The sequence below is a fragment of the Nannospalax galili genome, unplaced genomic scaffold, assembly GCF_000622305.1.
Source record: "Nannospalax galili isolate Female #2095 unplaced genomic scaffold, S.galili_v1.0 scaffold1436, whole genome shotgun sequence".
In the NCBI taxonomy this organism is placed as follows: domain Eukaryota; kingdom Metazoa; phylum Chordata; class Mammalia; order Rodentia; family Spalacidae; genus Nannospalax; species Nannospalax galili.
In genome coordinates this window covers 178449-192446 of record NW_008338997.1, presented here as the reverse complement: position 1 = coordinate 192446, position 13998 = coordinate 178449, and the positions used below count along the sequence as shown (strand labels likewise).

At 49.7% G+C, this 13998-nt stretch overlaps 1 protein-coding gene across 7 annotated transcripts in view; it reads right to left on the bottom strand.

Moving 5' to 3' along the window:
* Positions 1-6362: 6362 nt before the first annotated feature.
* The window catches only part of Smarca4 (SWI/SNF related, matrix associated, actin dependent regulator of chromatin, subfamily a, member 4), a 95661-nt gene continuing 88025 nt past the window's right edge, over positions 6363-13998 (bottom strand). For 3 of the 7 annotated variants that reach the window (XM_008833551.3, XM_017798287.2, XM_017798289.2), the window contains 5 exons: positions 8811-8919; positions 8455-8556; positions 7958-8090; positions 7717-7859; positions 6363-6787 (listed from right to left, as the gene is read on the bottom strand). In XM_008833551.3, the coding sequence (XP_008831773.1) occupies positions 6755-6787; positions 7717-7859; positions 7958-8090; positions 8455-8556; positions 8811-8919 (520 nt within the window). In that variant the 3' untranslated portion in view covers positions 6363-6754. The remainder of the gene's footprint in view (positions 6788-7716; positions 7860-7957; positions 8091-8454; positions 8557-8810; positions 8920-13998) is intronic. The other 4 variants (XM_017798288.2, XM_008833554.2, XM_008833555.2 and 1 more) reach the window with 4 other exon arrangements.

Below are 13998 nucleotides of genomic sequence, written 5' to 3'. Positions count from 1 at the left end.
TTGTCAAATGCCAGGGTGACCCATTGTCAGGCACTACTATTAAATCCAGAAAAGATCAAGTTTGGTAGCCCTGCCACCCTAAACCCCACCACGCTGTTACCAGCCACCGAGAAAGGCACTGAGATTCCCCATAATTCCCAGCAAATACTTGCAGAGACACGCACACTGCTACCAGCCACCGAGAAAGGCACTGAGATTCCTCATGACTGCCAGTAAATACTTGCGGAGACAAATGGAACCAGAGAGGACCTCACTGACCAGCCCCTAATAGATGCAGATGCCACTTGGTATATGGATGGGAGCAGCTTTCTACGAAATGGTGAGCGTAAGGCGGGTGCGGCAGTGGTCCACGGAGAAAAGATAATTTGGGCCCACGCCTTGCCGGCTGGAACATCAGCCCAGCAAGCTGAATTAGAAGCTCTAACTCACGCCCTAAAATTAGCAAAGGGCAAAAAGGTCAACATTTACACCGACAGCCGCTATACATTTGCCACTGCCCATATACATGGAGAAATTTATCGGAGGCGGGGACTCCTCACCTCAGCTGGTAAGGACATAAAAAAAACCAAAAACAAACAAAAAAAAACAAACCAATAGTGGCCCTTCTACAAGCCTTGTACTTGCCAAAACAGGTCAGCATAATTCATTGCCCTGGGCATCGACGAGACCAGGGGCCAATTGCTCGAGGCAATTGGATGGCAGATGAAACTGCCCGTCAGGCAGCAGAAGGTACCTACATTCTTTACACACATGCAGACCTTAGGCTGAGATGGAGAGACAGGAAAAGGAGGCAGAAGCTCTTTTTATTTACACTGAACAAGACTTGGAACTTGTTCAGAAGCTTAATGCTACCTTGGATCCTGAAACCAAGATGTGGAGATAACAAAATCGTACCATACTGCCCCGGGAAGCAGCACTTGAGCTAATCTCCCAACTCCACCAGTGGACACATTTGGGACACAAGAAACTAAAAACACTGTTAGAAAGAGAAGAACAACACTATTACTTCCCAGACCTCAACCAACTAGTTCAGAAGGTAGTGGGAGATTGTGTCTCATGTTCCCTGGTAAATGCAACTAGGTCAAAGGTCCCATCTGACAAGAGAGAAAGAAGGACACGACCAGGGACTAACTGGGAAGTAGATTTTACTGAAGTACTTCCAGGAAAATATGGTTATAAATATCTTTTAGTGTTTATAGACACTTTTTCAGGGTGGGTTGAAGCTTTCCCCACCAAAAATTGGGGATTAATTGGAAATTACATTGTGCTTACAGACCCCAAAGTTCAGGACAGGTAGAAAGAATGAACAGAACCATTAAAGAGACCTTAACCAAATTAGCTCTAGAGACTGGCACTAAAGACTGGGTACAACTCCTACCTCTAGCCTTATTTCGGGCTAGAAATACTCCTGCTATACACGGCTTAACCCCCTATGAAATCCTTTTTGGAGGACCGCCTCCTGTCCTTGATGTAACCTTGTCCCCCTTGCCCTCTTCTTTTGATAACCCCAGCCTGAAAACAAGACTTCAAGCCCTTCAGATTATCCGGAACCAGGATTGGAAGCCTTTGGCTGCTGTCTACCGGCCTGGGAGTCCACAAACGCCTCACTCCTACCAAATTGGAGATCAGGTGTACGTGAGAAGACACAATGTAAAGACTCTTGAACCACGGTAGAAAGAACCCTACACAGTTCTCCTGACTACACCCACAGCCCTTAAAGTAGACGGGATCTCGGCTTGGATCCACGTTTCTCACGCCAAAAGAGCTCTGACCCAGGAGGACTCTGTGCAGCTCTAGGCAAAAAATGTTGTTTCTATGCTGACAACTCAGGGGTTGTTAAAGATTCTATGACTAAACTCCGCCAGAGATTAAATAAAAGACAAAAAAACCCATAAATCCAAACAGGGATGGTTTAAAGGCTGGTTTAATAAAAGCCCCTGGTTAACTACCTTAGTATCCACTCTAATAGGTCCCCTAGTAATTCTTCTCCTTCTTTTAACTTTTAGACCATGCATCCTCAATAGACTGCTACAATTTATCAGACTGACTGTCAGTAACTCAGGCTCTGGTTCTTACTCAGCAATACCATGCTTCAAAAGAAACAGATCTATAGATTTTAGGATTAAAATCTTACTATGAACAGAAGATCTATAGATTTTAGGATTAAAATCTTACTATAAGAAAAGGGGGGAAATGATGGACCCAAGTTCCCCCAAATGATGGACCCAAGTCCCTCCAAAATGATGGATTTAAACTAAAATCCCCCAGGCCTGAGAAAAACTGTACAAGGAAGTAAAAATGAAAAATAATTCTAACTGCTAAGAACAAGCTGAGCTGACCTTTTTCATGCTCCCTGCCCAAGCTGGAAATCATCCCAGAAATGCTCCCCTACCTCTGCTTGGCACATAGCCGCTGCTTGTAGTTTTTGCCTTTAAAAAGAAGCTTGTGAGCTGATTTGGGGCTTCTCTTTCTGGAGGCCCGTCTGCAGATGTAATAAATCCTCATGCTTGTTGCATCTCCCGATTTGAGGTCTGAGTTACTGGGGTGTGACCTCCCGTGAACGTTGGGTACCCCGGTCTGGGGGTCCAACAAGGTGACCCTCACACAGGCTTGGTCCTGCCCTCCCTGGAGAATGGACTGGAACTGTGTTTTGTGTGTCTCATGATTTTAGCCCATGGTAGCTTATAACTCCTTATGTAGATCAGCTGGCCTCAAGGCCTGCTTCTGCTTCCCAAATGCTGGGCCACTTCACCCAGACTTTTTTCTGGCTTAAGAAAAAAATGCTTTGGGGGCTAGAGAGATGGCTCAGTGGTTGTGATTTAGAGCACTGGCTGCTCTTGCAGAGGACCCAGGATTGGTTTCCAGCACACACAAGGTGGCTAACAATCACCTGTAAGTCCAGTTCCAGGGGATCTGGCCTTCTGGCCTTGATGGGCAATGCATGGACATGGAGCACTTACATGCAAGCAAGACACTCATACACATTTAAAAAATACAAATAAGCTGGGCATGCTAGCACACACCTTTAATCCCAGCACTTGCAGTAAAGGCAGGTGAGAGCTCTATGAGATCAAAGTCAGACTGGTCTATGTAGTGAGTTCTAGGTCAGTTGGGTCCACAGGGAGATGTTCTTTCAAAATCAAAACAAAACAAAACAAAACAAAACAAAAACAGGGACTGGAGACATGGCTCAGTGGTTAAGAACACTGACTGTTCTTGCAGAAGACTCGGGTTCAAATTCCAGCACCCACATGGCAGCTAACTGTTCCTAACTCCAGTTCCAGGGGATCTGACAGCCTCTTCTGTCCTCTGGGTACACAACACCAGTGCACTCACCTACATGCAGGCACATAAATAAATAAATAGCCAGGTGTGGTGGCACATGCCTTTAATCCCAGCACTCAGGAGGCAGATCTCTGAGTTCAAGGCCAGCCCGGTCTACATAGTGAGTTCCAGGACAGCTGGGGCTACGGGGAGACCCGGTCTCAAAGACCAATAAATAAATAAATATTAAAAACAAAAACAAGCTGGGCGTGGTGGCGCACGCCTTTAATCCCAGCACTCTGGAGGCAAAGCCAGGCAGACCTCTGTGAGTTCAAGGCCAGCCTGGTCTACACAGTGAGTTCCAGGATAGCTGGAGCTACTGGGAGACCCTGTCTTGAAAAAGACCAAAAAGAAAAACAAAATTTAACCCACTGAACCCTGTTGCCAGTCATTTTTGTTTTCTAATTGTGTGCGTGTACATGTGTGCACACCTGCATGTGGACACCTCAGGTGTTGTTCCTTGGGTGGTTTCCATCTTTTGTTTGTGAGGCTCTCAACTTCCCTCCAGAGAGACTAAGCTAGTTGGCCAGCAAGCCTCCAGGGATCCACCTGTCTCTGCCTCCCATCTTACAAGTGTGCCAATATTTCTTTTATACAGTTTTTGGGAATCAGAACTCAGGTCCTCATACCTTCAGGCCAGTGTTTTAGGAACTCAGCCATCTCCCCAGTGCCCTTTTCATTTTTGAGACAAGATTTCATACTGTTGCCTTATAGCTTTGGCTAGCCTGAACTATGTAGCGTAGGCTGGCCTTGACATCAAGGCAATCCTCCTACCTTGGAGTCCCAAGTGCTAGGATTGTAGGCATCAACCACTGCACACAGCTTTGGATAGCTTTTTAAAAATTTTTATTATTTTCATGTATATGCATGTATTGCCTGCATGTAGGACAGAGCACCCATCGTGCAATGCCCGTGGAGGTCAGAGGAGGCTGTCAGATCCCCTGGGATTGGAGTTACAGACAGTTGTTTGTTAGCTGCCATGTGGGTGCTGGGATTCAAACACGGGTCTTCTGCAAGAACAACCAGTGTTCTTAATCCATCTCTTCAGCCCCTGGATAGCTTTCTAAAAGTTATTTTATGGGGGCTAGAGATGGGTCAGCAGTTGAGAACACTGACTACTCTTGCAGAGGACCCGGGTTCGATTTCCAGCACCCACATGGCTTCTACGAACCGTCCTTAACTCTAGTTCCAGGGGAATCTAACACCCTCTTCTGACCTCCTCAGCATTGCACGACACGGGTGCACCTGGATACACGTAGGCAGTAAGGCCAGAAGATGGTGTCAGATCCTCTGGAAATGGAGTTATAGTTAGCAACCATGTGGGTGCTGAGAATGAAACCCGGGTCCTCTGCAAGAGCAGCCAGTGCTGTCAACTGCTGAGCCGCTCTCCAGCCCCAGCTGTGGATAGCCTTTCAAGTGAACATTACAAAAATTTTTGTGTCATGTTTGTGTGCACACTAAAGTGCCTATAGAGGTCAGAGAGCAACTTCCATGCAGTGCTGGGGACAAAACCCAGGGCATCCCACACGCAAACAAGCATTCTATGGAATAAGCAGCATACAGCCCTGGTGATCTGTGTTCAACAATCACACAGTGTCACGTTTACGGATCTGTTGTGTAGCAGTGTGTAGAAGCCTATCCAGATCCTGCAGAGGGATGAGACTCTGAGACTTCACAGAGGAACAGGTGTGTATGTGTCTATGTGGTCTTAGTGGAACACTGTGATGGGAGGTAACACATGCCATGGAAACTTTTAGACCCTCACTGGCTATTATCCTAGCAATAAGGTCACCAGCACCCCATATTCACCTAGTTTTCCAGTTTTAAGGTCAGGCTCACCCACCATCGCTGGGGCTCCCGGAGGACCTAGAGACCTGCCTTCTCCTGTCTAACCCACACCCCTTTTCAAGACATTTCCAGATCCCAGATCAGGTGCCAAACTGAGGACTCCCGAAACCCAGGTAGGGTCTTAAGAGTCTTGGGCCAAGAGGCTCACTTTCAAGTCCCATTTTTGAGGTCTGTGAAATGGGAGAGAACTCCTTAGTCCCTTCGGGGTCAGGAACACTCAAGAAAGGCCTGGCCAGGCCAGCAGGACACAGTGGAAAGGCCACCCATAGGCCAGGAGAGATGGGGCCAGATAGGCTGTGACCAGACCTCAAACCAAGGGCAGCTTGGGAGATCAGAACTAGAAGGGCCTACATCCCTGACCTGTCACCCCACACAGCCTACGTGTCCTGAGTCCCTATGACACCTGGCCGTGTACATGGTACTGAGTCAAAAGTGTACCCATGTTGAATCTCTTTACTCTTTTCTTTTAAAATCAAAACTTTCCTAGTTTCTATCTCTCAGATGAGAAAAGATGCATGTTCTAACATTCCAGGGGTGGACATTTATGTTCTGGGCAGCAGCTCTGAAGAGGGACTGGTTGCTGTGTCCATTAGAGAACAGCTGAGAGAGGGATGGGCTCCTCTCACTGTTGTGCGGACAGGTGGGATGTAACTGTACAGTGAAGTAGAGACATGGGGGCTTGTTTCTCATTAGCAGCTTCTGACTTCAACATAAGAGAGATGTGGCAATTCTTGAGGCAGGGTCTTTCCTTGGCCACTGTGCATATGACACTGGTGAGCTTCCGGGGGAATTCTGCCTGCCTCTCATCTCACCCACAGAAGTGCTGGGGGTAGATGTGCACCATGTGGTTCAGAGGATGGAACTCGGGCCATCAGGCTCCTGTTGCAAGTGCTTCTACCTGTTGAGCCATCTCTCCAATTCAATTTGATTTTTATGTTTTTGTGTGTACATGTGCATGAGTGTAACGCCTGAGCATGTGGAGGCCAGAGGTCTTCCACTTAATATGTTGAGGAAGAGTCTCTCAAGTTGAGCCGAGAGCTCAGTCTGACTTGTTTATGTGGGTGCTGGGGATACAAACTCCGGTCCTTGCTCTCTGTTGAGCAAGAGCTTTGCCCACAAGCTATCACCCCAGTTTGTCTTTTGCTGCTGGTCTGTCACCTTCTGACAAGAAGGAGCACAGGGAGGCTGGCTGTGGTCTGTCATTGGTTTAATTTATTACTGTCTGACATCCAGTGACACTGACATGCCTGCGGGGCCTGTGACCACCAACGAGTTGGCCCTGTCCAGTAAAATACAGTACAAGGAGTGGATAGCATGTACTGCATCCACACCGAGCTATAGTGACAGGGGCTGTGGGGAGATCCCATGCAGTCCCCTCTCTAGACAGTTAATGCTGGTACAGACGTGAGGCCAGGACAGGGCCAGACACAAACAGGCTACTCTTCTCTGCTGCATAAATATGGAAGATTGCTTGTTTACAGTTCCTCAAGTCTGAAACTACACCTGCTGCTACCCGTTACTGCTAAGGGCTACTCTGACTCAGCTCGGACGAGGCTGGGGTAAAGACTCTGGAATGTCTGGTTCAGTCTTCCTCGCTGCCACTTCCTGAGCGGTCCTGGAGGGGAACAGGGGGACAGAGGGACAGAGTGTGAGTCAGCTGTGTACTCTAAGCCACATCTTTCCATGTCATGGCTGTTCCAATGTCCCAGAAGGGCCTATGGATCTCTAATCCCAAGGAGACATCAGAAAGAAAACAGCAACCCAAACAGGACCTGCCCTGCACATAACAGTCCTGACACCACTGGATACCGTGTGTGCATGAGCAAACAGGTTAGGGAAGAGGCAGGCCACTGCAGATTCCCGCCAGGCTGCTAGCTCTTTAGAGCAGCACTGGTGTGTACACATGTCCTGTTACTGTAATTTTCTTTCTTTTTATCTCTTTTTTGAGATAAGGTCCCACTATGTAGCCCTGACTGTAGAATAGGCTGGCCTCAAACTCACAGAGCTCTGCCTTCCTCTGCTTCCTGAGAGCTGAGATTAAAAGCATCCCCCATCACGTTCTTTTTGTTTGTGTAAGACAGGGTCTCAAGTAGCCCAGGCCGCGAAGTCCTGATCCTCCTGCTTTCATCTCCTTTGTGCTGGGACCCTAGTTGTGCACTTGCAGGCCTGGAGTTGTTTTTGTTTCTCAAGTACTGGGGTTCTATGGAAATGGCCACACACAGGCTGGAGCAGAAAAGCCTATGGACCTGACCTGTTGCACGGTGGAAGGACAGAAAGGCACATCTCCACTGCCTAGGGGCCTGCGGTGGCACCAGCAACCTGTATTCCTAGCTTTCCCTGGACAGGCACCAGGCTGCCCTGCAGCCTGTGCTAGGCAATAAGGCCTGCAGACTGGGTCCTCTGTGTGAGTTGCAACACGCGAACATGTGACCCAGGCAGGACTGCACAATTCCTAGCCTGTTTCCTCACCTGCACGGTGGGGATGTGGCCTGGATTTGGGACTACCTGTGTGTATGGCCTGATGGGGGGCCACAGTGGTCTTACCTCCTCTTGTTCCTCTTCACTGTCATCATCACTCACGACTGGCTTTGCCCGGGATCCACGGCTGGGCCGCCGCCGGCCCCCCTTCAGTCGGTCCTGAGCCTTCTCCTTGCGGCCCAACTTGATCTTCACCTTGACAGAGCGTGCTGAGGGGTGAGATGGAAGCACACTGTAGTCAGGGACCCACACGCTTTCAACTCAGGTCAGTGCAGGCTGCCCCACTCCTGCCACCCCTCAGACTCACACTCGGACTCGGAGCCTTCTTCCTCGCCCTCCTCCTCCTCCTCACTCTCCTCGCCCTCACTGTCATCCTCTTTCTCGATTTTCTGCCGCACGCTGGTGAAGACGGACTGCAGGACAATGGAATCCTCGTAGATCTGGGGAGGACATGGGGCCTGAATGGCTGGGGAGCCCCAATCTCACCCAAGAACAAGGGGCTGAAAGGTTGGTGTGGAGCGCCTCAGGTTCCTCCCTCAGTGCATCAATTTCTCAAGGTCCTGACAAGGTCTGCAATGACATTATTTACATGTGGCACAAAGTGCCTTTCAGGACAGCTGCTGGGAACCTGAGGTACAACTATAACAGACAGCAGGGCTGGCAGGCAGCCAAATGAAAAGGTAAAGGCACCTAGCACTATTGGGGGCAGCGAGGCAGCTGAGCAGCCTATACTGCACGAATCAGACAAATAAACCCGATTGATCACAAAGGGACAGCAGGCAGGCCAATGGCCAGCACGCTCACCAGGGAGCCCTCAAGGTTGAAGGTCTGTGCATTCTGGCACAGCAGCATCACGTCCTTCTCCAGGTCATTCAGGCTGCGGTACTTGTGGTTGCGGATGCGCTCCTGTGGGGAGGGAAGCAGCACTTACCCACCAGGCACCTGAGACCTCCCGACCACCTCCACTGTGTTTGCTCTGCTTCCCAAGATCATTGTTGCATGGCTAAAGGCTTGGGCTCTGATGAGTCCCCAGCAGCCACCATGCTGGCCTGGGCCTTCTCTGCTGGGTTGATCCGAAATGTCCTGCACAGCCCCAGGTTCCCAGTGGCTCATCATTTGACCCATGATCCCTGCCCTGCAACCCCCACCTGGCCACGCACCTTGATCTTCTTGAAGTCCACAGGCTTGCGGATGAGCTCGTAGTACTCAGGCAGCTCCTTGCGTGAAGGCAGCTGAATGAACACCTCACTGAGCTGACGTCCACTACTACTGCAAGGTGACATGGTGCGTGTCACTCCTAGGCATCTGTCTGTCACCCCAGAGAGACACTCCACCACCATATGAGGGCAGAAGAAGAGAATCTAAAGTTCTGGTGGTTATTTCTTAAGTGTGTGAGGTCCAGAGACTTCTAGAATCATCCCAAGAGGGAACCAGGTTCAGTGGTGGGATGCGTGTGAAGCCTTGGTGACTTCTCTTGAGCCCCAGCTCTGGCAGGAACCACCCACAGAACACCATCACGTGCCCCAGGTCACCCTGCTTTCTACATCACGGGAGCCGCACTTTATCATGTGTGTGAAAAGGACTCACGGGGCTTCCTGAGGACACAGCACCCACAGGTATGTCTCTTGCGGGTGGCACTGACCCATTGGCCTTGGGAGCATCTGGCACAGACCCCAGGAGAAATGAGGATAAGCCCAGCTGTGGCCTGGGGCTTTCCATAGGGTGGAAAAAGATGCCAAAGGCCACACTGGCCAGCTGCCCCTGGTGTACTCATCAAGAGTAAGATCTGAGGGCAGGAAGAAGCCAGGCCATTCACAAGAAGGTAGGACAGGGGACCTAGGAGAACAAAGTCCCAACAACCAGCAGAGGAGGGAATCAACTTCCCCAAGTTCTCTGATCTGGATGAAGGGACCACAGTTCACCTGCCTCATGGTCAAATCACTGGACACTTAGGGCAACCAGCCCTTCAGAGTCCCTAGAAGCCAGTGGATGGGATGGAAATTCTTCCCACCCCAATGAAGCTGACATCTGCAGGCAGGGAAGGAATGGCTCCTTCCTGGTCCACCTTGGCCTTGCCTCAGTGTGCTCTGGAATTGTACCTGCCAACACCCCAACAGCACCCTGCATTCTTCATTACCTTTTTCTTTGCTTTTTCCTTCTTTCTCAAACTTGCTATGTAGCAAAGAATGCCCTTGAACTACGCATGGGTTATAGGTAGATGCCATGCAACTCCTGATTTTCTCACTATTCAGTGGATGCCCCCACATCCATGAGTACAAATCAGACTCAATGGGTTATTAAAAAAAAAACAAAAAAAACCCACATGAAGTTGGGGTGAACAGATATGGGAGTTCAGAAGAGTAATGTGTTTGTTGTGTGTGGTATCATCAAATTAGATTTTCAAAGAATTTATAACAATACTTTCTAAAAAATTTTCAAACTGGGTCAGGTGTAACTCAGTGGTCAGGGGTGGCCTAGCAAGCTCGAGGCCCTGGGTTCCATCCTAGTACCACAAAAAGAGAAAAGAGCAGGCTACCCATAGGCCCTACTCTGGGCACCAAGGTGCTCCCTGGGGATCCCCCTGCCTCCATCACTGCTGGTTGCTGTCCCAGAAAACGGCAGTGGGAACATGCAACTTCTGCAGCCAGGGAAACTCTGGCCTCTCGAGCCTCCGGGGGCAGGACAGCCCAAGTGCAACGCCCTGCCTCTATCTCAAGGGTGGAGGCTGCAACATCCTGCAGTGCATCTAATGCAGGAGTTTTGCCCCTCCCAGGCATCTGCCCTGAACAGGTACCACCCTTACAGCAGCACCAGACCCTACAAGTCCCAGCCCTCTTCCCTTGGGACTCTGCCAACGAGGATAGGAAGGACACGAAGTAGTCCTGTGTGAGCACACACAGTAATGTCCTCTACTCCTTCAAGACACCAGACCTGTAGGGAGAGCTGTGGCCGAGGAGAGCATGACACACGCCTTCTGCTTGAGACAAATGGGCTTCCAGCTTCCAGGAGCAGGCAGGGGGTTTCAAGCCACGGATGTGGTTTAGCCAGGACTCCTGTACCTGGCATGCTCTTGCTGTGGGATTCTCTGAGTTTCTGACCACTTTAAAGCATCAGCCAGCTGACCCCCAAAGAGCAACAGCCCAGCCCTCTGCAACAGAGTGTGTGAAGCAGGGCCCTCTTGACAGCAGTGAGGGTGTGGTTCAGCTCCAATGTGCACATGAATTGCAGACGGGCAGGCACAGGTACAGAAAGGGATTTTTGCAGTCAAGCGTCCAAGGCAGGCCTGGCTAGCTCAGCAAGTCCAGTATTAGTAATGCAAGAGGCTCCTTAGCACAGCAGGCTTACTTATAAGGGTTCTGAAACTATTTCTTGCTATGAGTTGACACTACTGCAGAAAGCAGTATTTGGGGTGGTTTTAAAATCATTTCCATTCAAAACTGTTCTGTACAAACTTCATAATTCTCAAAAGACTGTCAAGTTTCTCATGTGTTTGGGCATTTTGTATTGTCTCCTGCATGATTTGTTGGTGTTGTTACTACTTATTTTGTAGACAGGGTCTTGCTATAGTGCTGGCTGGTCTGGAACTTGTTATTTAGACCAGGCTGGCCGGGTTCTCAGAGGTCCCCCTGTCTCTGCCTCCTGAGTGCTGTGATTACAGGTGTGGGGGCCACCAGGCCTGGCCCTGTTGGTGAGTTTTAACTGCCAACCTGATACAGTCTAGAATCATCTAGGAAAAGTCTCAATGAGAGATTGTCTGGCTTGGGCTGACTGCTGTGGGAAGAGCCAGCATAAAAGTGGGCAGTACCATTCCCTGGTTTGGTCCTGGATTACTCAATCCAGTAGGTACTAAGAAAGTAGACTGAGCAGGGGGTACAAGTCAGTCTTCTCTCTCTGCTCTTCACTGTGACGTGACTAGCTTCAAGTTTCTACCTTGATTGTCCTGCAACGACAGACTGTTGACTTGGAACTGAGTGAAGATGAACGTGAACCCTGTACTACTCAGGTATTTTCTGTCATGATATTTTATCACAGCAACAGACGTAAGGCTCGGCTAGGCAATGACAGAGGCCAGGAGGTCCTGATTCTCCTATCATCTGAAGCTGGTGTCCCCAGGGAGTAGCTGTCACTACAGAGGAAACTGGCTGGCTTCTGCATTGGTTAGGCAGGCCAACCTGCCATTCATTGACACCTGTTCCCAGTTAGCCCTTGAGGAGTCCTAGACTGCAAACAGTTTTTCAACCAAGTTGTTCCACCAAGAGGACAAAAAGAGGCCACAGACATTTCTCAGTAGTTAAGAACATTGATTATTCTAGCAAAGGACCTAGGTTTGGTTCCCAGTACCCACAACCCTCGAGTATATCCAACACCCCTTCTGGGCCCTGCAGCCATAGTAGGACACATACACACACAGGAAAAATACCCAAACGCCTAAAATTAAAATAAAAAAAAGAAAGCAAGGTGTGGTGGGGTATGCCTTTAGTCCCAGGGGCAGAGGCAGGCAGACCTCTGTGAGATCAAGGCCAGCCTGTTCTATACACAGAGTTCCAGGCCAGCTGGGGCTGCAGGGAGACCCTGTCTCAAACAAAACCAAACGACCAGAAACATAAGAACCACCAATGCCCTTTCCGAGTCTTGGGGAAAATGGATATGAGAGTTCTCCTGACCTGTAATAGTCTACCCCATCTTTACTCTATAGGGCTCTTCGTTGCCTTACTTAACTCCAGCACTCAAGAACAGCTTTCATCTCCTGGCAAGCACAGTGACCCATGTGGCAATAGCCCCTTTCAGTGCTGCCTGCCACCTGTCTACACACAAGGCAGATGTTCCCCAAGGTTGGCAGTAGGGCCTCTATTAAATTTCTTTTTTTTTTTTTTTTTGTGGTGCTGGGGATAGAATCTACAGAGCTTGGCCTTTCCAAGGGGGCTCCCACACCTGCCCTGGCCCTGCCTGGTCTGATCCTTGTTAGGGTTCCAAATAGCAGCAGTTTCCCCCCTCCCCAACAGGGACCTCACCTTGACCTTTGGAATCAAGGGAAACAAACTCTGCTGAGAAGTAGCCTGCCTTTCCTCTGATCTCCAAAGATAAGATAAGCAGATTCTACCTGTTAACCAGAGATTTTAGAAGCCGTTTATCACAACAAGCTGTTTTTCTCTCATCTTAAGAGAGAAAAAGTAAACACTTCCACACCCTAAAGCCCCCATATATAAAGTCCCAGCTCACAACCCGTGGGCTGACATCTTTCCCTGGCATCTTTCCTTCCCTTCCCTGCTTTCCCTTCCCTTCCCTCCCCTCCCTTCCCCTCCCCTTCCCTTCCCTTCCCATCTTTCCCTGAGGCACTGAGAATTCCATCTGAGCCTCCATGCCTCATCCAGCCACTTGTGCTCTCCATCCGCGCCACTCGCTCCCACCCAATCTCTACCTATCAGATGGTGCCGTGACTCGGATCTTACTTGAAGGGACCTCGCATGTAAACTTTCGGACTCGCTTGTCATTACTGGCCTCTGCGAACACCACTAATTCGGCATTAAGGTACACTTCCACCCTCTATCTCTCTCCCCTCTCCCGTTCCTTTCAGCTCTCCCTCCCTCTCTCTCTCTCTCTCTCCCCTTTCCGTCCCCTTCACTGCTCTCCGCCAGTTCTCTTTTCATCTCCTTTCCAATCAAATTCGGTCACTCCCGGACCTCACTCAAGGCCACTGGACGGCACTGGTTTCTGCAGCTGTTGAACTGCCCGGCACAGTTACTGTGTCTGTCCACACCCACCTGGGAGTCAGACCTGCCTCCCCGTCTTACTCAAATCCTTTTCCCTACCTCAGCTCCCTTCCCTTCCTCGCCTCTCTCTTTCTCTCCTCTCCCTCTGTTCACTAGCTACTCTGAGCTTCATCTAGGCCTCTCCATTCTTCTCCACTCCCGGTCCATCTGGGCCTCTGGGCCCACTCTCTTACTTGGTCATGCACCACATTGCAGAACCTCTCCTAACCCATTTTTACTCACTTGAAATCACACCTGTGTGTGGGAGGTTCCACCCTGCCTTTGACTACAGGACGCTGTGGTCACTGGCGGGGACATGCACAACTCGTATTTCCCCCACCCCAGCGATTGCAGGATGCTGCCCTGGGGTTCGGGAATTTCACTCAAATGAGCAATAGAAAAAAGGACGCTTTATTTTTGTTGCCTGATTCTTCTCGTTCTCGTTTTTACGTGACCTAAGCCAAACCTTTCTCTTCCTGCTTTCTCTCTCTCCCACTCTCCCTCTCTCTCTCTCTCTCACTCTCTCCCCTGTAATCTTCCTTTTTGTTCCCCCACCCAACAGCTGAGGTCTTTCTCTCTTCTTTTGTTTTCAGATCAA